A 23,827-nucleotide genomic window follows, 5' to 3' on the forward strand; every position below is an offset into this window, starting at 1 on the left:
TTGTTGCCCAGAGTGCTCCGCAAAATCAGGTCCGACTGCCGCCGCGCCATTCTCATCGCTCCAGACTGGCCAAGGAGGTCGTGGTACCCGGATCTGTGGCACCTCACGGTAGGCCATCCGTGGGCACTACCAGACCGTCCAGACTTGCTGTCTCAAGGGCCGTTTTTCCATCTGAATTCTGCGGCCCTGAACCTGACTGTGTGGCCATTGAGTCCTGGATCCTAGCGGCCTCAGGTTTATCTCATGAAGTGGTTGCCACCATGAGACAGGCTAGGAAGCCATCCTCCGCCAAGATCTACCACAGGACGTGGAGGATATTCCTATCTTGGTGCTCTGCTCAGGGAGTTTCTCCCTGGCCTTTTGCATTGCCTACTTTTCTTTCCTTCCTGCAGTCTGGGTTGGAAAAAGGTTTGTTGCTTGGCTCCCTTAAAGGTCAAGTCTCCGCGCTATCCGTATTTTTTCAGAAACGCCTGGCGCGACTTCCTCAGGTACGCACGTTCCTGCAAGGGGTTTGTCATATCGTCCCCCCTTACAAGCGGCCGTTGGAGCCCTGGGACCTGAACAAGGTTCTAATTGCTCTCCAGAAGCCGCCTTTCGAGCCTATGAAGGAGGTTTCCCTTTCTCGTCTTTCACAGAAAGTGGCCTTTCTAGTGGCGGTCACGTCTCTTCGGAGAGTGTCCGAGCTGGCGGCGTTATCATGCAGATCTCCATTCCTGGTGTTTCACCAGGACAAGGTAGTTCTGCGTCCAATTCCAGAATTTCTTCCCAAGGTGGTATCTTCCTTTCATCTCAATCAAGATATCACTTTACCGTCTTTGTGTCCGCATCCAGTTCACCAATTTGAAAAGGGTTTGCATTTATTGGATCTGGTGAGAGCACTCAGGATCTACATTTCCCGCACGGCGTCTCTGCGCCGCTCGGATGCACTCTTTGTCCTTGTCGCTGGTCAGCGTAAAGGGTCGCAAGCTTCCAAATCCACCCTTGCGCGGTGGATCAAGGAACCAATTCTTCACACCTACCGTTCGGCTGGGCTTCCGATTCCATCAGGGCTGAAGGCCCATTCTACCAGAGCCGTGGGTGCGTCCTGGGCATTACGGCACCAGGCTACGGCTCAGCAGGTGTGCCAGGCGGCTACCTGGTCGAGTCTGCACACTTTTACCAAGCATTATCAGGTGCATACCTACGCTTCGGCGGATGCCGGCCTAGGTAGACAAGTCCTTCAGGCGGCGGTGGCTCACCTGTAGGAAAGGGCTGTTTGACGGCCCTATCACGAGGTATTCTTTTACCCACCCAGGGACTGCTTTTGGACGTCCCAATTGTCTGGGTCTCCCAATTAGGAGCGACAAAGAAGAAGGGAATTTTGTTTACTTACCGTAAATTCCTTTTCTTCTAGCTCCAATTGGGAGACCCAGCACCCGCCCTGTTTTCTTAGGAAGTTTGTTTTTTTCGGGTGCACATGTTGTTCATGTTGAACAGTTCAGTTCTCCGAGGCTTTCTCGGGTTGAATTTGTATTTAAAACAGTTATTGGCTTTCCTCCTTCTTGCTTTTGCACTAAAACTGAGGAGCCCGTGATCCCACGGGGGGGGTATATAGCCAGAAGGGGAGGGGCCTTACACTTTTAAGTGTAATACTTTGTGTGGCCTCCGGAGGCAGTAGCTATACACCCAATTGTCTGGGTCTCCCAATTGGAGCTAGAAGAAAAGGAATTTACGGTAAGTAAACAAAATTCCCTTCTTTAATAAATACATTAAAAAGTACCAAAGTGCTTGTGCATAAATTGTGCAAATAACAAATTAAATAGTGATGCCAAATGGGATCAGCACAGGCTAGTGGATCAAAAAAGACCTATGTGCCCGGGTAGACGGTATCACCGTCTACCCGGGCACATAGGTCTTTTTTGATCCACTAGCCTGTGCTGATCCCTGCCACTGCAGGTTGATCTTCTTTTCTTTCTTGCCATTGCAGGCTGATCTCCCTTTTTCTGTCTCCCCTGAGGAACTCTTGTCAATTAAGAGGGAAACGCGTCGGGAGGACCATCTATTTTTTGGTTGTGGGGCAGACAACTTATTTGGGGCTGCCCTTGTCAGGGCGGAAGACTAATCACGGGGCATGACAGGGTTTATTATTCCATTACCCGATGCTTTGCCCTGGTTCTTCCAGCCTGTGACCAATCCTGGATCTGTGATTAATCTTACCCATGGAGAATATCTGGGTGAGATTTGTCTGATATATTGCCATTTGGCATCACTATTTAATTTATTTGCACAATTTCTGCACAAGCACTTTGGTACTTTTTAATGTAAAAGTTATGTTTTAGTCCCTGCTATTATCCACACTTACATTGGACTATTGGGCTACATTTTCTGCTTGTCAGAACCTGCTATTATACTATTGTTTGAAGCCCTCACAGCTGACATTTTCAGTCTGGGCCTACACCTCTCCTCCCAGCCCCTCCACAGCGAGCACAGCCTGACATCAGCACCACACACAGAACAGCGCACAGACTGTAGCATCACCCCTGCCTCCTGTGACCCCTCACCACCATCCCCCCGGTAAGCTTCAATCGGCTTATAAGACGCACTCCCCATTTGTGCTTTATAATTCGAAATATACGATAATCTTCTATCAACTATCAATTTCCTGACAAAATTTTCTCCTAAAACAGATTTTTGTGTGAGGACTCCATATTTCCTCCTTCAGTAGCCCAAATAAACATATATTAGGATCTAGTGGAACTGGAATGGATATCTGGAAGAATAGGACTGTGAAATCTCTGATCGAGGACCTATAACTCCAGGAGTCCGCAAAACTTAAAAATTCACTGACTTAGTGGACTAATGATTAAAACATACCTTTTATTATTCTGTTAGAAAAAAAAATGATGAAACCCAATACACTGTGCTGTGTGTGTGTGTGTGTATCCAAACACTACCTGAACGCAGTTAATTGTGTGGGTTGTGTTATGGATACAGATAAGGGTTACTGATAATCTTACTGATATTGGAAGATTATATAATATAAATATATTTTTACCAGTGTTCAATTACAGAAATTAGGGACCAAGTCTATACCCATATTACCACCAAAGGTTCTATTTGTGCGTCTAATATTCTGGGATAAGTAAATTGGCCGTTCATTTGTAAACACAACTCAGCTGTATTCATTTGCCTATGTATGCAGCATTCATGATTCTAATTTATTGCTGTAACAATATAGCAACTGTGGCCATATGCTGAGGTAGATCGTTTTATGGTTGGTCAAGGGTAAACTATAGGTAATAAATGAGACCAATGCAAACGTTACCCCAATTCATTATCTTATAAGAAAAGAGCACATAGTAATGAATAACTTGCTCTCCTACATTCCTGGTATTCTATCAGACAGTACTATTTGCCACTGCCAATAGCTTAAATTTTCAGCATACAGCCTTGTCACTATACACTACTAAAATTGCCTTAACGCGTTTCGCCCCTTGCTATAATATAGCAGGCACATCAGGAGGCTGACAACCTATACTAAAGCCAGAGATATTATTGTCCCTAAGCTAAAGCGCACAAACATATGCCACTGGCCACGATGAGAACCTCGTGTGGGACCGGAGAAGCATCTGGAAACTGTGATGACGCCGGAAGGTGAGTATATGACAAGGGGGCAGGAGGCTCATATTTAAAGGGCCGCTCTAGCTCTGAAACAACAACGCTGAAGTGATCCTTTAACAGCAGCAGCCAGTGCTGATGACCGATGTACTTTAGTGTCATGATTCAGGCGTGCTACTAAAGAGGTCAGGTCACCAAGTTTTTCATAGTGAACAAGGTGCATTATGTAACAGGCGAGGCAGAACAGAATTTTAATTTTATTTTTTGGCTTTTCATTGCGGAGCTATTTAAAACAAAAAAATTAACTGCTGAAGTGCCAAATCCTTTTAGTCCATGTGGGCAGATTTCACTGGGGGCATGTACTTCCTGTCTCTAACACGGGCCACTCATGAGCAGATACTGGGAAAAGAACATGTAGGACTTGTCATTACAAACACTTGTAATAACTCCTCTCCAAGTCACAATCTAAATCAAGTGAGCTTTGTTGGCAGGACCAAATGTACAGTAGCATTGCCAAAGCAAGTGTAGTGCTGCCAACTGTGCTGTACTGCCGCTATCCCCAGACACTGACTGCTGATTATGAAAGCTGTTAGTCACACACCCAGGACTGCTGTGCATGCCCTCACTCTGCAGTGAGGAGAGCGGACTGTCATGTCTCAGCAGAGCCTGATCTAAACTATAGTGTATGCATTAGAAAGATGAAGTGCACTGCCCAGTGAAATCTCTCTGGCACGACATCACATATAATCATATCATGTCATGCTACTTGCTTTGATGCGTGCTATATAACTTACATATATGTGTGTGTATGTATATATGTGTGTGTGTATGTGTGTATGTATATATATATATATATATATATATATATATATATATATATATATATATATATATATATATATATATATATATATATATATATATATATATATATATATATATATATATATATATATATATATATTAATATATATATATATATTAATATTCTCCTTTTTTTTTTTCTTTTTTTTTTTTCCATTTTGCACTTATCATATCTTTCTATTCTTCTATTCTATGGGATGCAGCCATTCCCATTAATGTCAGCTTTGTAAACTAGGGTCTCCATTCCTGTGTGGTGCACTTAGATTAGGCAAGCTGCCTAGCACAATATAATAGTATGGTCGTTATCAATAGGCTGTAAGACACTCTGCACCTACATATGTCAACAGCGCCCTATACAAGTCTGTGTGCTATGTTAATGTACCGCCTCAGGGCTCGGCCGGCTGCCGAGACGCTCGGATCCGTGCTCATCAGTGGGTGGCTCGAGCTCCTCACGGACCCGGGGGTCACGTCGCTCTGAAAGGGGTTTGGCGCTACACGTAGGGACTTCGGTGGGGGGGTCCACGGCCGGAGCCGCAGATGGTTTTTGTAGGGGATTTGAGTTTGTGACGCCACCCACGGGTTGTGGTGAATGGATGGACACCACCGCTGCCGTTGACTAGGCTCCCAGTGACGGTGTTGCGCAGCTTGGTGTTGACCCCTCCGTGGGTAGGGGGAATGATGGTCCCGGGGGCCTGAGGGAAGGTGCTGAGGCGGGGAAATGGATGAGCGCTGGGGTGTGGGTGCGGTGCGGCGCGGTGCGCGGCCCGGAGGCACTGTTGTACTCACTATTATAAACATACTGGAGTCTCTGGTAAACCAAACAAGATGGGGGAACGGTGCCCGCAGCTGGATGCAGTTTTCCCCTTAACAGGTTGGTGGTTTCCACCTTTCTCCTGCACCTTACTTATGTTGAAAACATCGACTCCTATGTCTGAGCAACGGTAGTCCGCTCCCCGGCTTGGTATGTGCCGGGAGAGCCCTCTTTGCCCGCAGACGCTGGCCCCTCGGGTCTCTAAGCCTGGGCGGACGCGTTACCCTAATGGTTGGGCTGTTGTCTTAATTCGGGTCTTAGGTGGGATAGGTCCTAAAGTCCAGTCCTCAATCAGTTGATTTGACTCAGCCCGGTTGTCTCTGGGCCTCGTACTGGGTCTGAGTACCCCTCCTGGTGCTCCGGTTTCCAATCTGTTCCCCGGTTTGGTGCTGGCGGGCCACCGCCCGTCCCTGGTCCCTACAGCTCAACCGGCTGTAATCCCAGATCCTGCAGGCGGCCACCACAGTCTGCTTCCTTGCCAGAGGTAACTGGGCTCTAACCCAGACACCTGTGTAGACTATGGCAGACCTAGGCACAGGTCTGCCCTTGAACTTCTCTTCACTCAACTTCACTGTCAAGACAAGACTAGACTAGACTACTGTTTTTCCCTCCTCGGGGCCTGTGAACTTGGTGGGCAGAGCCAATCGCCTGGCTCCGCCCCCCTGGTGTGAACATCAAACCCGGAGGGGGGTGACAAAGGTTTTGTAGTTTAGCTGCTGTCACCTTACTAAGGGCAGGGGTGGGGCATGTGTGTGTGTGTGTGTGTATGGGACTACCTGTGACAACCTGGCTAGTCCAGGGCGTCACATTAATACTAAGCAATCGTCCCCCTCCATGGAGTAGCAGTGTGTGATTGGTTGCTTCATCAGTGTTTTGTACCTGTTCTTCCATCTTTAGTAAGGGGTTTTGCTGCATCCTGTTAGTCCATGTGATTCTGCGGCCTGAGCAGGTAAATATTGCTACCCTTTGTTGCTGTGAATGTTTCTGAATTTTTGGGGGAAATTTATTTCCTCTTTTGGTGGTTTAGCTTTAGAGTCTTTGACCTTGCTGTAATACACGTAAACATGGACTACTACTTGAATTAGTTTCAGAGTAAATTAGGGTATCCCAATGTGGCTGCGCTTCCTGTTGTAAGTTAAAAAAAAAAATAAAAATATTGGCTGCTACAACGAAACAGAAGTCTGTTCTGTGGCCCTCTAATGCAGGGGTGGGCAATTAATTTTCCCATGGGGCCGCATAAGAAATTGGGATTGGTTTAGAGGGCCGGACTAATGTAATTACCTCAGTTCTACCCAATATACTACATTACTACACCCCCTCCATATACTACACCTGTAATAAACTACACCACTACACCCCTATATACTACACCTGTATTATACTACACTCCCTCCATATACCTGTAATATACTACACCACTATATAATACACCTCCGATATGCTACATCATTACACCCCTATATACTACACCTGTAATATACTACATCACTACACCCCATATACTACACCTGTAATATAGTACACCTCCATATAGCACACCTGTAATATACTACACATCAATATAGCACACCTGTAATATACTACACCTCCATATAGTACACCTGTAATATACTACACCTCCATATAGCACACCTGTAATATACTACACCTCCATATAGCACACCTGTAATATACTACACCTCCATATAGCACACCTGTAATATACTACACCTCCATATAGTACACCTGTAATATACTACACCTCCATATAGTACACCTGTAATATACTACACCTCCATATAGCACACCTGTAATATACTACACCTCCATATAGCACACCTGTAATATACTACATCACTACACCCCTATATAGCACACCTGTAATATACACCTCCATATAGCACACCTGTAATATACTACATCACTATACCCCCCATATACTACACCACTATATACACCTCCATATAGCACACCTGTAATATACTACACCCCCATATGTCACACACCCTGCTCCCCATACAACCTGCACCCCCATATCTCACACACCCTGCTCCCCATATAGCCTGCACCCCCCAGATCACACACACTACACCACGATATTTCACACACCCTGCCCACATATCTCACCCTGCCTGTACACCAACTTACCCCTCTCAAACACTCTGCACCCCTTCACATCCTTCTGTCAGTCTGCAGCCCTCATATGCCACTCACCCTGCAACTCCATCTTCCCACATATGCCACTCACCCTGCAACTCCATCTTCCCTCATATGCCACTCACCCTGCAACTCCATCTTCCCACATATGCCACTCACCCTGCAGCCCCCTCATGTCCCCTCTTTTTTTATTACCAGTCATCATGTGTCCACATCTCCTTCAGGATTCAGTATCTTTGCTTTCTGCCCGGCATCCTGTGTCTCCTCCCACACAGTCACATGGGCGTGACGTCATCGCAGGTCCTGCAGCATGAATTATTCCGTCTGCTGTGCTGCTCCTTCTCCTGCAGGGCGGGCGGGAACTTTTAAAATGACACACGCAGCGCAGTACTGACAACGTCAGAGCGCGCGCGCGTGTGTCACTGACAATTAGTGCCGGCAGGGAACAGAGGAAAGACTCCTGCGTTCCGCTGCCTGCACTTACTGTGCAGACCTGCAGGATCTCTCCCTGCTCGGAACGCTGCAGCCCGACTCCACTGCAGCGGCTGAAGACGGGCGGGCCGGTCACAGAGAGTAGGCGGGCCGGATGTGGCCCGCGGGCCGCCCCTTGCCCAGGTCTGCTCTAATGTATAGCTTATATTGTAGCATCCAACACATCCATGGCAAAACAATATCTAGGCTTCTATGGGTGATCTTATAAACTGATTACTGATATATGTTCATTGATGACTAGTGATGTTTTTTGCCTCACTTTAACCGTTTAACCATATTTCTTTACAGATTAATGGAACAAACTACTCAACTATGTCTCGCACAAATGTAACGCATTCCAGTGTCAGCCAGACAACTGTTAAAGTACCGCTTCCCACCATTAAGGTAAGAAAACTGTGTAGTAAAAGTTCACTTCGGCTTGAATGGGCTACAAAAATAAATAATTTAGTAGCAATAGCTTGGCTTTTCATAATAAAAAGTTGTTGATTGCTCATGGGAGAAGGTTATTAATAAGCTCTATAAGAGGTCTACTTTCATTCTGATCAAGATGGTTAGTATTTCCGTCAAGAATCTGTCCCCAACATGGAAGATGCTAGAGTATGTGTTGGATTGGTGATCTGTAAACAGTGTCTTGTGTACCAGCTCACTGACGACTAATGGATATGTCTAGATCTCATGGCTAGTGAAGAACCTAACATACAAGTTGAGCCAATATGGGTGAACATAAATGTATTGCACGATTGAAAATGCTCACATACTAGCCTGATCGCTCTCAGGAAACTTGCATACGTTTTACAACATTAAAGGGGTTTTCTTCAGCGCTCTATTGGGAGACCCAGACGATTGGGGTATAGCTACTGCCCTCCGGAGGCCACACAAAGCACTACACTAAAAAGTGCAAGGCCCCTCCCCTTCTGGCTATACCCCCCCGTGACATCACGGGTTCTCCAGTTTTAGCTTTGTGTGCGAAGGAGGTCAGACATCCATGCATAGCTCCACAGATTTTAGTCAGCAGTAGCTGCTGACTATGTCGGATGGAAGAAAAGAGGGCCCATATAGGGCCCCCAGCATGCTCCCTTCTCACCCGTGGATGGTGTTGTAAGGTTGAGGTACTTATTGCTAGTACAGAGGCCGGAGCCCACATGCTGTTTTCCTTCCCCATCCCCATGAGGGGCTCTGGGTGAAGTGGGATCTTACCGGTCTCCAGGCACAGAGACCGAGCTCCATCCACAGACCCAAAAGAACCTGCTGGATATGGAGCTGAGTATCGTCAGGGACAGGGCCCTGCTACATCAAGGTACTCTGTGTCCCCGGGCAAGCGCGCACACACACACCAGCATTGCTGGGAGTGTTAGTGCGCCGGGGACAACAGCGCAGAGCGCTGGTGCTATTATTCACTGCAGCTTTGCTGAGTGAATTTATGTATTGAAAACGGCCGCGCCGGCTGCTGCTGATTGTTTTTTACATTGTGGCGCGGCTGGGACTTGTGGTGCGCCGGGGGACTTCGGCGTCGGCCGTGCACATAGGACGGCCGCGCTTATTACTCGAGTCCCCGGCTTTGCGGCCTAGCTTTCGTTTCGTTCCCGCCCCAGCCCTGCCAGTCAGAGGAGGGGCGGGACGCTGTACAGAAGCTCAGCGCAGGGAGCTGGAGTCTGCTTTGCATTCTCCAGCCCCCTCTCACTGAACACAGTGAGACGCCGGGTTCCCGCTCTTGGCTGGGGCTCGCCCACGGCCCGCCCCTCTGCACAGGACGGGGAAGAGAAGCCGGCAGCCATTATGGTTTCCACTCTGGGAGAACGGAACCAGTCACAGGTTTTTGGGCGACCTCACACCCGCTCTTGTGCGGGCGGTAAGCAACTGACACCACTAATGCTGAAGTGGGCTTTTGGACTGTGTGCTGATATGCTATGCACTGTACTGTACTGTCGCTATTCTGGGCAACAGCAGCAAATAAGCAATGCTGCTGAGGCACAAGCTTTCAATGCTTCTTCGTTTGCATGTGCTGCAGTGTTTACTGTCAGATTGGGCAACAGCAGCAGTAGAGCAATTTGTGCTAAGGCACAAGCTTTCAATGCTGCTTCGCTTGCATGTGCTGCACGGTTTATTGTTATGCTATACATTCACTGTATGTCGCTATTCTTGGCTAATGCGCCCAGATAAACAGACAAAAGCAGCAGTAGAGCAATGGTGCTACGGCACAAGTTTTCAATGCTGCTTGACTTGCATGGGCTGCAGTGTTTACTGTCATGCTTGTATGCTATACATTCACTGTATGTCGCTATCCTTGGCTAATGTTCCTGGATAAATAGACAACAGCAGCAGAAAGGCTAGGGTGCTAACGCGCAAGCTTTCAATGCTGCTTGGATTGCATGGGCTGCAGTGTTTACTGTCAGGCTTGTATGCTATACATTCACTGTATGTCGCTATCCTTGTCTCATGCTCCTAGATAAATAGACAACAGCAGCAGAAGAGCAAATGTGCCAAGCACAAGTTTTCAATGCTGCGTGTACTACATGTACTGAAGTGTTTATTTGTACTTCATGCTTGTATGACTATTCACTGTACGGTCGCTATCCTCGGCTAGGCTCTTAGATAGCTAGACAACAACAGCAGAAAAAGACAAGTTGCCAATGCACGGGCTTTCTATGCTGCTTGTACTGCATGTCATACGGTTCCAGGACCCCCAGTGCGTGCAATTGCTCAACCGGGGTCTCTGCTATATGTGGCCAAAAGAACCACCTGTGATCTCTGTCCAGAGACAGGGACGAAGTTGCAGTTTTTCCGCTGATATATTGTCTGTGACTATGACTGACATCTTACAGACTTTGCACCCCAAGCAGACCGTGGGCAATATGGTTGCAATGACCCTGGCCGCCCTGATTTGGAGCATCTCAAGGCGCCAGAGTGATTCCAGGCATCCCAGAGAGCAGGCATCCGACACGGTCGACAGTCCCAGATGGCCTAAGCGGGCTCGCTGGGATTAGCCCTCGACTCCATCACTGGTCAAGGTCCCAGCTGGAGTACTCTCTGTACGATGAGGCAGACGTAGCTGTTCAGGACTCTGATCCTGAGACCGCTCTCAATCCGGATACACCGGATGGTGACGCTATAGTGAATAATCTTATTGCGTCCATCAACGAAAGGTTGGGTATTTCTCCCTCAACTCCTCCAGTGGAGGGGTCAGCTTCACAGCAAGAGAAATCTCTATTTCAGTTTCTCAAGCGTATATTGAGTACTTGTTTAGCACTCTGACTCCAGAGAAGCAGTCCAGAAACGACACGCTTATCACGATAAGCGTTTCTCCGACCGTATTAATGAGACACGTGTCGCTCCCCCCTGACGTGGTCAAGCGCTAGACCCAGTATCCAAATATGGATCCCCCAATCTCCATGCTTGCAGCTAGATCTATAGTTGTAGTGGTGGATAGGACTTCACTTCAAAATGCCGTTGACAGGCAGATTGGCCTCTGGTTGCAATCTGTCTATGAAGCTATCGGCAGGTCGGTTGCTCCGGCAGTCGCAGCCGTGAAGGCACTCCAAGCTATTTCAGCTAGTATTGCGCAGGGGGTCGCTGTCACAGGTACTCTCGGTCCCAGCAGCGTCTTTAACTCGCAATGTCGGCATGGCGAATCATGCTGTTATTGCTGTCCGAGACTCTACGAGCCGGACGTCAGTGGCACCCGCCAACTCCGTGCTTTTACGCAGAGGCTAGTAGTTGAGAGATTGGAACAGAGGCTGCTTCCAACGAAGTGCTTAACCAGGTTGCCTTTATCTAGTGATAGTCTGTTGGTAAGGGTTGAATGAAATCATTCAACTATCCAAGACGACTCAAAAAGCCCAGAAGGGCATAGATTCCTAGCGGGCTCAATCACGCCCGGGGAAGGCAGCCGGAGGACCCGCTACCAAAGTGTTTTTCCTCATAATTTTCAGCCCTCTCACTCCGCAACCGCGGGGGGGCAGACTCCCCCGCTTTAGCGGCATTTACCTACCGCAGGTCAAGGGCCTGTGAGTGAGAGTCAGTTTGTTTTCAAACTACCGCACCGACCGAGCCGAGGCTCTTCTGCAGGCGGAAAGAGCGGTAATCCCTGTTCCTCTTCAGGAACCAGATACGCATTTTGCTCCGACCTGGTCGTGGTGCCAAAATAGGACGGCTCCTTCCGTCCCGTTCTGGCATTTATACTGCTTAACAAGCACGTGAAAACCAGGCGGTTCCGGATGGCATCACTCCGCTCCGTCATTGCCTCTCTGTCTCAAGGAATTTTCCTAACATCAATAGACATCAGGATGCTTATCTACACGTGCCGATTGCTCCGAGGCACCGGCGTTGGCTACGATTCGTTATTAAAGACGAGAATATTTCGTTTCGTAGCCATACCCTTTGGCTGGCGACAGCCCCACGGGTGTTCACCAAGTTCGTGGCAGCAGAGGGAGCAGTCCCGCGCTCTCACGGTCACTCTGTGATCCTTTACTTGGGCAATCTACTGGTCAAGGCACTCTCCTTTAGAAGCATGCCAACACAACCTGAACAGGGCGCTGGACCCTTCCCAGAGTTTCGGGTGGGTCTTCAACTTTTCAAGGTTGAACCCAATCGCTGGCATCTCCTGGAGAGTTTTCACACTCTCTCAGCGATAGTGAAGCTTCCGCTGGACAAACAGCGTTCACTACAGACGAGGGGGCAGTCTCTCCTTCAAGGAGGCGCCTCATCCAGAGGCGAGTTTTTTTCACGCAGTTTCATCTGCGTCCGCCTCAATAGCACATTCTTCGCTTATGGGAGGGAAGTCGATGTCCCTACACAGGAACGTGTCACTTTTCCAGACGGTCAAAGACCGTCTTCAGAGGAGTCCACTCTTCAACTCAGTGGTCTGGAGCTCTGGGCAGTGTATCTTGCACTGCAAGCCTTCCTGCAGTGGCTGGAATGCAAATAGATCCGAATTCAGTCGGACTATCCACAGCGGTGGCATACACCAACCACCAAGGCGGACTACGCAGTCGACAAGCCTCCCAAGAGGTCCGGCGGATTCTGCTATGGGTAGAAGACAGAGCATACACCATATCAGCTGTTCATATCCCGGGCGTACAACACTAGGAAGCAGACTTCCTCAGTCGCCAGGGCGTGGACGCAGGGGAATGGGCTCTGCACCCGTTTGTTTTCAAGAAATCTGTAGCCGCAGGATGAAGACGGACGTCGACGTCATGGCTTCTCGGCAACAACAAGGTCCCGATTTTCATGACGCGGTCTTACGATCAAAGAGCTCTGGCGACAGGCGCCTTGGCTCAGGATTGGTCACAGTTCCAGCTACCGATTGCTGCCACACCATCCTCGTCGCCCCAAACTGGCCGGGGAGGTCGTGGTACCGAGATCTGTGGCACCTCACCGTCGGTCGACCGTGAGCACGACGTCATTGCCACCATGAGACGGGCTAGCCAGCCGCGGTCTGCCAAGATCTACCACAACTCGTGGAAGATATTCTTATCTTAGTGTTCTGCTCAGGGAGTGTCTCCCTGGCCATCGGCATTGCCTACTTTGCCTTCTCTCCTGCAATCTGGTTGGGAAAGAGGTTGGTCGCTCGGCTCCCTTTAAGGGCAAGTCTCGGCACTATCCGTGTTCTTTTCAGAAGCGTCTAGCACGTCTTCCTAAGGTGCGCACGTTACTACAGGGGGTTTGTCATATTGTGCCCCCGTACAAGCGGCCGTTAGATCCATGGGATCTGAACAGGGTACTAGTTGCTCTCCAGAAGCCGCCTTTCGAGCCTCTGAGGGAAGTTTCCCTTTCGCGCCTGTCACAGAAAGTGGCCTTTCTGGTTGCGATCACGTCGCTTCGGCGAGTGTCTGAGCTGGCGGCTCTGTCATTCAAGGCTCCCTTCCTAGTATTCCACCAGGACAAGGTGGTGCTGCGCCCTATTCAGGAGTTTCTCCCTAAGGTTGTATCCGCGTTTCTTCTTAATCAGGATATATCCTTACCTTCCTTTTGTTCTCATCCGGTTCTCCGGTATGAAAAGGATTTACAGTTGTTAGTTCTGGGGAGAGCACTCAGAATCTACATTTCCCGCACGGCGCCCATGCGCCGCTCTGATGCATTTTTTGTCCTTGTCGCTGGTACGCGCAAGGGGTTGCAGGTTTCTAAAGCCACCATGGCTCGATGGATCAAAGAACCAATTCTTGAAGACTACCGTTCTGCGGGGCTTCCGGTTCCTTCAGGGCTGAAGGCCCATTCTCCCAGAGCCGTAGGTGCGTCCTGGGCATTACGACACCAGGCTACGGCTCAACAGGTGTGCCAGGCAGCTACCTGGTCGAGCCTGCACATTTTTTCACCAAACATTATCAGGTGCATACCTATGCTTCGGCGGACGCCAGCCTAGGTAGAAGAGCCCTGCAGGCGGCAGTGGCTTCCCCATAGGGGAGGGCTGTCTCGCAGCTCTAACATGAGGTATTTCTTTACCCACCCAGGGACAGCTTTTGGACGTCCCAATCGTCTGGGTCTCCCAATAGAGCGCTGAAGAAGAAGGGAATTTTGTTACTTACCGTAAATTCCTTTTCTTCTAGCTCTTATTGGGAGACCCAGCACCCGCCCTGTTGTCCTTCGGGATTTTTTTGTTGTTTGCGGGTACACATGTTGTTCATGTTGAACGGTTTTTCAGTTCTCCGATGTTACTCGGAGTTAATTTGTTTAAACCAGTTATTGGCTTTCCCCCTTCTTGCTTTGGCACTAAAACTGGAGAACCCGTGATGTCACGGGGGGGTATAGCCAGAAGGGGAGGGGCCTTGCACTTTTTAGTGTAGTGCTTTGTGTGGCCTCCGGAGGGCAGTAGCTATACCCCAATCGTCTGGGTCTCCCAATAAGAGCTAGAAGAAAAGGAATTTACGGTAAGTAACAAAATTCCCTTCTTCCCCTATACACCTGTGTCACATATCTACCAAATAGATGGGGATAAAGGCCTCCCGAATAGCATGTCCTGTTAACTACCTAAGCAAGATGAGGAGGTTCACCTGAGTGGCATGTAGAATAGTGTGATGGACTAGATCACACTCTAACATAGACCTCACACACGGGGTATATTAGGCAGGCGGATCACACTGAAGCGTAAACCTCATCCACATGAGACATTAAAGACCACTCCAACATCTTTTTTTTATTTCGCTGTTGGTGCGTTAATCTCCTCTTCCCCAATCTTCTACTCATCTGTTGCCATCTTAATCTGTTCCCAGCAGCGATCTAGTCTGTCTCCAGCAATTTGTGACCTACCAACAGCTCCAGTGTTTCATGGAGCACCCTGGAGTCGCGACTCAATGTAAGTCAGTGATAGCCTCATTCTTGCTCTCATAGACTTGCATTGAGTGCTTGTGATGTAACTGCTGACTTCTGACCACTCAGCAGTTACAGGCACAAGATGGTGCCACATGACTGCAGTTGTGCCAAAATAGAATGAAGACACTAGACAGTAACTATAAGACAGGGCATGGGACTTTGATTTAAAGCTCCACTGCAGCGCTAAAAAAAAAAAACCCAATAACCCATTGGAGTGGTGCTTTGACAGATGATAAAACTAATAATCCACATGAGACATTAAGAGGCATATCAAACTGTATCATAGACCTCTCCTATAGGGGACCTCAAGCTGTCAGGTCATAGACATCATCCATAGGGGACCGTAAACGGTCAGATCACACAGGACCATAGAGCTAGTATAAACTGTTGTTCTTAAAGAGAATCTGTCACCAGGTTTTTCCTACTCCATTTGAGAGCAGCATAATGTAGAGCAGGGGTATGTAACTTTTTATCTGCCGGGGGACATGTGGAAATTTCTAGCAAACTTTGGGGGCCGCAAAAAATTATTAGCTTGAAATAATCCTAATATATTTGGTCAAACAATTAACTCACCCCTGCTGTGGAGGCCAGAGCTGCTTCTCTCTGGTGCGGCTATGATGTTCAGTGATGTTATCATGTTGCTTCTCACAACTGCTTTTCCAGGTTTGTCTCAGTCTGGAGCGTAGTCAACAGATTGGTAAATTGTATACAGCACATTGGAGATGCTGGGGGCCCATAGACATCACAGGAGGGGCTGGGACCCCATAGACATCACAGGAGGGGCTGGGGTGCATAAATTACAGGAGAAGCTGGGGCTCAGACCATACTGCCGGGCATGGACTGGACCGGGGGAGCACAGCCATCATGAAGTGGCACACAGCACTAGGGCCACACTGGGGAGGGAGGAGTCACACAGCACCAGGAGGCATGTACAGCAGGGTGGCTGGTAAACCTGCTGCTCCTTTTCTTCTGTGGAACAGGAGCGCACCTCACGCTTACCTCACCCACAAAGTACGTCCTAGGACCTGATGGTATGCGCACGCTGAATGCGCGACCTCACATCACACATTGTGATTTAAAGAGCTGGCAGCCGACAAGACCGCGACTGCTGCCCGAGCACTGCGGTCCCTGGGAAACTGGGGCCACATAAGTCACCCCTAATGTAGAGACTGATTCCAGCGATGCATCACTTACTGTCACTTTGATAAAACTACCATTTTCTTTGCTGCAGATTTACCAGTTATTTCATGTGCAGCTCTATAACCCCGCCCACACCACTGATAGGCAGCTTTCTGCTAATATACAGTGTACACAGAAAGCTGCCAATCAGTGGTGGGGGCGGGGTTATGCAGAGCTAATTAATATCCTTGATTACCTGGATGTAGGTCAAGTAGTCCTCTAATGATCTCATGCTGCTTAAACAGTGATTTACTCAAAACTACACTAAGCAGCCCAGTAAGTGACACACCTCTGGAATCAGGATCTCTGTCTCTACATTATGCTGCTTTTGGTTAGGTGGCAAAAACCTGGTGACAGATTCCCTTTACATATGCTACATGTCATAACATTTTGTTGTAGATATAAGTTATAATATTTGACTTCAGATATGATTTCATGTATGTATGTATATAGGAATTTCTTGCGTTCTCATTTCCACATGCTTCAATCCATTGCACTTTTTGGCAGCCTTTATTAGCGCTGTTGGTATTATAGGAATATCCCCCCGCTTGCTGCTTTGATGTCATCTAGCCGTTGCTGTTATTTATAGGCTTCTATTCTGTTATTTTGTCATTCATGTGGTGATGATACGATTTCCAATTATCTGAGTATTATATGCCATCCCTTTGCGCTCAGCAATGCTAAAGTCTTTGAGCTGGTGTAATATGTAGTTTGCTTTGCAGACTCCTTTGAAAACTAGAGATACCCCAGTGAGAACTCCATTGCAGGACAGTAACAAACAATCAGTGGCATTCTCCAGCCAGCCTGGCAGCTATTCAGAGTTCAAGGTAAATGCATGCTTTGTGCGTACTTACTGGGCAACTAGGTTATCGTCACGTCATTTAGTAACGCTACCAGCAGGGGGCGGTTTCACTACATCAGGTTAATTGTGTAGGCCGGCAGCAGTATGTGTAGCATGCACAGTCTCTATAGTAAGTCTGGCTAGCATGATCCTGATTACTGGGTGGGTAAGGAAACCTTCCCATATGATTTACACAATAGTAATATACAGCACAGTGTACTCGGTGTGAACCTGATAACAGGCCAGATCTTGTACCTTAGCACCCATTTTTATAATGCCATACAATGTAAACCGTACAACCTAATGGCTGTACAAACATTGCGCTTGATATTGGATCAACTTGTATCTTTGGTTAGTTACTGTAAAGTGTAGATTATTTTGAGATGTAGCGATATATTGCATTAATTGTTATATCTACATAGTAGCATTTTCCTCTTTTTAATAAGTAAAAATGTGTTTGTTTCATATTAAACAGGAGGAAATATCCAAGAAATCCTGTAAGGACGCCATTTTTAATTCCACAATCAACGAGAACCTGTAAACCTCGTCATTTGTGTTCTTCAAGCAGAGCTTTTGTAGTTAGACTGTGGTTGCTTTTTCTGCTCTTCTTTTTATTAAAGCGAATTGATATAATTGGAAGAAACCGTTTTATGAATAAAGCCAATATTTAATCAAAATGCTACTGGCAAGAAACCAAGGCCATTTTCTACAAAAGCACACATGGCTTCCCCTTCCGGTGTACGGCAGCTAGTGCACGATGAAGACTTATACTGCTGTAGCAAGTCATTCTATTTGCAGTCCTCAGTGTAAATATGCCCAATATTCTTTTAATATCGGATGCCTTTTTTAATATGTTCTTTATAGGAGTTATCCCGTTTTTATAATTGAAGACCTATCCTTTGTTAGGCTATCAATATTAGGTCAGTGAGGGTCCATCTGATTTCCAATGAACAGCAGTTTTAAGGGGCTACAGTACTTAGGCTAGCACTGCAAGCTCTTCATCATTAACACCGCTTCATACCACACAATGTTATGTGCTTGGTGTAGCTTCCTTGTTCCATTCACTCCCGTGAAACAAAACTTCAGTACTATAGGACAGCTGCTATGAAAAGTGTGGTGTACACAGTGCCAGCCTGCTTGAAGTCCAATATAGACAATGAAAAGGCTGGATCACTTGCCTTGGACCTTGCAACTTGTTCAAACAGCCAGGTGCCATGAGTCAAACCCACACCAATCACAAGGATAGGCCATCAATTTTGAAGCATGGGAAACCCGTTTATGGTTTGAGAGGTAATCTATGTATTTATTGGGGTCACTTTGATGACCAGTGGAGTATCTGTTTCAATATATTTGTAAATAAAGAGAAAAATTAATGGCTTCCTGGTTTATTTCCTTAACCCATTAATGATCCATGATGTACTATGTACATCATGAGTGGTTTCCATGTGTATCAGCTGATTAATCAGCTGACATGTGCCTCTAACAGCCGCGGGTGGAGCAGTGCCCTGTCCGCGACTGTCAATCTGACAATGGCATACAACACGCACCAACTGGGAAAGCACTGTTCTATCCCCCTCATCGGCACTCCCGTAATGCAATTGCTGGACGCCAATGAGTTGTTATGACAGCCAGGGGTGAACTGATGACCCCTGTGTCTCATCATAGTACTCCTGTGAAAACCACTCCGTGGCGGGCGTTCATAGGAGACTTTGACTACTTCTATAAATAGCAATGCTGTGACATTGCTCCATATTGAGCAGGTGATCAGACAATTGCAGGTCCAAGTCCCTTAATACTAGAAGTCCCAGGAATTTCGAGCTCCATAGGGTTCCAATGGTAGAAATGTTAAATGACCCCTCTCTGGGACTTCTAGTGTTAAGGGGACAATTAAATACAGTACAAAGTAGAAGAAAAAAATGTTTGAAATAAAAAATAGAAAAGTTAAAATTACCCCCCTTTTACCACATAAAAATATACACATTTGGTACAGCTACTTTCAAAAGTCCAATCTATCAAAATATAAAATAAATTAATCTGATTGGTAATCTGTACAATGAAAAAAAAAATCAAAACTCCAGAATTGCAGGTTTTTTTTGTCCACTGCAAAAACAGAAAAAAAATTAACACGCAACCAAAACATTGTACATACCCCAAAATAACATCAGTAAAATCATCAGCTTGGGATGCAAAAACAAGCCCTCATGCAACTCCATATCGCAAAAATTGAAAACGTTATGGCTTTCGAAAAGTCTTGACTAGTGATGGGCAGACTCGCAGATACCAGTGTTCGGCAGATCCAACCGGGTTAAACAAAAAAAATATCTGGCCGGATGCTCGTCCCCATATAAGTCTGTGGAGACCAGAATCCGGCTCTTTACAACGGTGATAGAAGGTATGGGGGGGTTTAGAGCAGGTGCGTTACACTTGCCAGTCTCCAGCGTGGCTGTAACTGCTTCTGGGGCCACACTCACTACTTCCAGGGCTGCTCATTATCCTTCATGCATATGCACTGCTTCCCACTGACAATCCCTGTGTCTAGTTGGTTGCAGTCAGACGCGCCCCCACCCTGAGTGGTATCATGTCTGACTGCTTGCACTCAGACGGTCTGTGTGTGTGTGTGTGTGTGTGTGTGTGTGTGTGTCCCTATGTTGGTGTAAAAATAAATAAAAAATTGATGTAGGGTCCCTCCATATTGTGATACCCAGCACAGATAAAACATACGGCTGCAGCCCCCAGCCATGTGCTTATCTTGACTGTGTATCAAAATAAAACCCCATGGAAAAAATGTGTTTTTTGCCACGGTTTTCTGGCACAAAGAGCGTTTTTTTCTGCAGAAAATTTCTGCACCTAGTTTGCAGCATGCTCACATACTTTTAATTGATGACTGACACAGATATGCACTGCTTGTTACTCAACCAAGCATTGGGATGATCCAATGTGACTATAGTACAGAGTACAATGTAAGTGAATGGGAAACTCAAGCATTTTCAATCTCTGATGCTAGAGGCTTGATTAATGAGCTTTTGTGAGCACGCTCGCCCATCACTAATATGCACCTTACAAGCGTTGCAATATGTGCATTTTCTACGCAGCTTGTGTCATGTCTTTTAGGTTTAATTGATATAATCTTAATCACTTAGTGCAAAGAATAATTTCCTTTTTTAGCAATTTTTTACGTTAACTTTTTTTTTTCTTTTTTTTACACCGTAACGACCTATGACGTACTGGGCACGTCATGGATCGTGTGCCGGCAAGCCCCGCCCCCTGCCGCCGGCAGGCGGCGGCGATCCGCGCACATATCAGCTGTTATCAACAGCTGACATGTGTGCCTGCTAGCCGCGGGTGGAATCGCTTCCACCCGCGGCCATTAACCCCTTACATTTCGCTGCCAAAATCTGGCGGCGATATGTATATGGGCGCTGCCATGACAGTCGCGTACCCCGCCCCCACCGGAAGTCACGTGACATGATCACGTGACTTTCGGTGGTTGCCATGGTAGCACAGGGTCATGTGATGACGCCTGTAGCTAACATGACTCGCTTCCTCTCAATGCCGGAATACAGCCGGCATTGAAAGTAAAGCAGCAAATCTGCAGTTCTCAGCTCTGTAGCTGAGATCTGTAGATAGTGCAGAGCGATCGGATTGCTGATCGCTTTAGCCCCCTAGGGGGACTAGTAAAATAAAAAAAAGTTTTAAAAAATAAAAAAAAAACCTAAAAGTTCAAATCGCCCCCCTTTCACCCCATTGAAAATTAAAGGGTTAAAAAAATAAAACACATATTTGGTATCGCCGCGTTCAGAAATGCCCGATCTATCAAAATATAAAATCAATTAATCTGATCACTAAACGGCGTAGCGGCAAAAAAATTCCAAACGCCAAAATTACGTTTCTTTATCGTTCCTTTGGGAGACCCATACCATGGGTGTTTAGCTTCTGCCTCCGGAGGACACACAAAGTACTACACTTAAAAGTGTAGCTCCTCCCTCTGAGCTTATACACCCCCTGGAGAACCAGATCTAGCCAGTTTATCGCTTTGTGTTCAGGAGGCATACATCCACACATGCATTCTCATCTGATTTTTGGAAAGAGTTTGAAGAAAAGCGGGTCCAAGTCTGGACTCCCGGCATGTCCCTTCTCACCCCACTGTGTCGGCGGTGTTGTTAAGGTTGATTTACAAGGCTGGAGCGCTCCTTCACCATCCCTCCTGGGCTCTGGCTTGAAGTGGGAGCCAGCACGGTCTCCATGCTTGGCAGGAGATCGGTCTCCATCCGCAGCCCTTCAGGACCCTGCTGGACCGGAGCACTCATCCCCAGGGACTTGGAACCCTGCGTCTCAGCAAGCTAAGTACCTGAGACGTTTATATTTTGGGGGTCCCTGTACTTTATTGTTGTGGGAGAGTGTGCTGAGTGTGTTTTATTACATTTCCGGCGGGTTCTCTGGCTGTCGCCTGAGAACCGCGCCGATGGTGCCTGCGCGCCGGCCGCGCCGCTCAAATTTAGGCCCCGGCTTCGCCGGAGGCCTAGTTTCGGTTTCACTGCCCTCGCATGTCACTCATGCAGAGGGACAGGCTCGGCTCCGCCCGGCGGCCGTTCAGCACAGGGGAGGCACTCCTCACTGCAGTGTGTGTCTCCTCCCCTGTAGGTCTCTATGGCCCTCCAGATCCCGCTCCTCAAAGCAAGTCCTGCCCCCTCTCTTCGCTCCGGCGGCCATTTTCTCAGCGTTCTCTCTGCAGGCGCTGGTCTGCAGCATCTCTGTTGAGTTGCTGTGCTTGGGGGTCCGGGCTTCGGGATCTGGAGGGCACACAACACCGCTCCAGCGGTCTGGTAAGCCACAACCGGTCTCCGGTTGTGGACATCTGATTATACTCTCTGGGGTTCATTCTCTGGCAGAGCCCCCACTCCAGCAGCATGTCTCACACGAGGAACAAGGCTCCAAAGCTGTATTCAGTATGCATGTAAGCTCCTGCTGCCTGAACCGAGCATATTCCCACATTGTGATGCCTGCTCTAACCTGGCGGTGCCTCAGCCTGGAGTCTCACCCCCAGTGGTCTCTCAGGCTGCCCCTGCTCCTGTGGCTGAACCCCTGGCTTGGGTAGAATCCTTTTCTAGGTCTATCTCCCAGTCTTTTGCTGACTCCATGGGACTTCTGTCCAGGGCTTTGCTGAACATGCATCAGCCCCTTTCACAGGGTGCCTCTGCTGCTAGGGGTCTCTCAGGACCGGAGCTCACAGAGGATTCATCATCTGGTCCCAGACCCCGTCCTTCTAAGAAGAGACGCAGGGTTCCCTCTCCTTCTTCGTCCCGCGGCTCTGATTCAGGAGCTGACTCGCAGGACGAGGAGGATGCCTTTACGGGGGGCTCGGACATTAACTCAATGTACCCCATTGAGCTGTCCGAAAGTGACTCAGATGTTAGTGATTTGATTGCATCCATTAATTCTGTACTGGATCTCAATCTGCCAGTATCAGAGGAGCAACCCTCTCTGGCAGAAAAGCACCAGTTTACCTCGCCTAAGAGTAAAGAGTGTGTTCTTTAACCACTCCAGTTTTTAGGCCGCTGTGACCAAGCCCAGGGCCTGTCCTGACAAACTCTTCCCAAAGCGTGGTTCTGATGACCGCTTTCCCTTTCCGCCTGAGGTGGGCTCATTCTCCAAAGGTAGACCCCCCGGTGTCTAGACTCTCAGCCCGGACCGTTGTATCGGTGGCTGATGGCACCTCTCTTAAGGATTCCACTGACCGCCAGATTGACCTTCTGGCCAAATCCGTATATGAAGCGGCGGGGGCTTCGTTCTCCCCGACTTTTGCAGCAGTGTGGGCTCTCAAAGCCATCTCTGCTTCTCTAGAGGGGATGCATTCCCTCACCAAGGAATCTATGCCCGAAATGGTTACCTTAACTTCCCAAGCTTCAGCCTTTTCATCCTATGCCATGTCTGCCATGCTGGAAGCTTCTCACCGCACTGCAGTGGCTTCGGCTAATTACCTCGCTATCCGCAGGATCTTGTGGCTTCGAGTGGAAGGCAGATGCTTCTTCAAAGAAGTACCTTGCTGGACTCCCTTTTGCTGGGTCCCGGCTGTTCGGTGAACAGCTGGATGAAATTATCAAGGAAGCTACTGGCGGGAAGAGTACTTCCATCCCACAAACCAACACCAGGAAACCTGTCCAGGGCAGGAATCAGTCGAGGTTTCGTTCCTTTCGTTCCTCCAACTGGTCGTCCTCTAAGCCCTCGGCCTCGTCCACTAACTCAGCCAAGGACCAGAAATCCAACTGGCGCCCAAAAGCGCGTCCACAAAAGACCGCAGGAGGTGCTGCCACCAAGGCAGCCTCCTCGTGACTATCTGTCCGCGCCAGCAACGTCCTTAGTCGGTGGCAGGCTCTCCCACTTTGGCGACGCGTGGTTTCAACACGTCTCCGATCAGTGGGTGAGGGACATCATCTCCCACGGCTACAGGATAGAATTCTCTTCCAGCCCGCCAAACAGATTTTTTTCTCTCAACTCCCCCCTGCTCCAAGGCCGCCGCCTTCTCACAGGCCGTGGCATCCTTGCAGGCCAACGGAGTAATTGTACCGGTTCCCGCCCGGGAACGGTTCAGAGGTTTCTACTCA

The 23,827-nt window shown here is 48.1% G+C and overlaps 1 protein-coding gene across 2 annotated transcripts in view; it reads left to right on the forward strand.

Annotated features, from left to right (window-relative positions):
• The window catches only part of LOC142292385 (protein regulator of cytokinesis 1-like), a 135,256-nt gene extending 116,660 nt beyond the window's left edge, over window positions 1-18,596 (forward strand). The window contains exons 12-14 of one of the 2 annotated variants that reach the window (XM_075337722.1): window positions 8,189-8,284; window positions 17,107-17,211; window positions 17,701-18,596. In XM_075337722.1, the coding sequence (XP_075193837.1) occupies window positions 8,189-8,284; window positions 17,107-17,211; window positions 17,701-17,766 (267 nt within the window). In that variant the 3' untranslated portion in view covers window positions 17,767-18,596. The remainder of the gene's footprint in view (window positions 1-8,188; window positions 8,285-17,106; window positions 17,212-17,700) is intronic. The other variant, XM_075337732.1, reaches the window with a different exon arrangement.
• Window positions 18,597-23,827: the final 5,231 nt, after the last annotated feature.

The sequence above is a fragment of the Anomaloglossus baeobatrachus genome, chromosome 1, assembly GCF_048569485.1.
Source record: "Anomaloglossus baeobatrachus isolate aAnoBae1 chromosome 1, aAnoBae1.hap1, whole genome shotgun sequence".
Classification (NCBI taxonomy): domain Eukaryota; kingdom Metazoa; phylum Chordata; class Amphibia; order Anura; family Aromobatidae; genus Anomaloglossus; species Anomaloglossus baeobatrachus.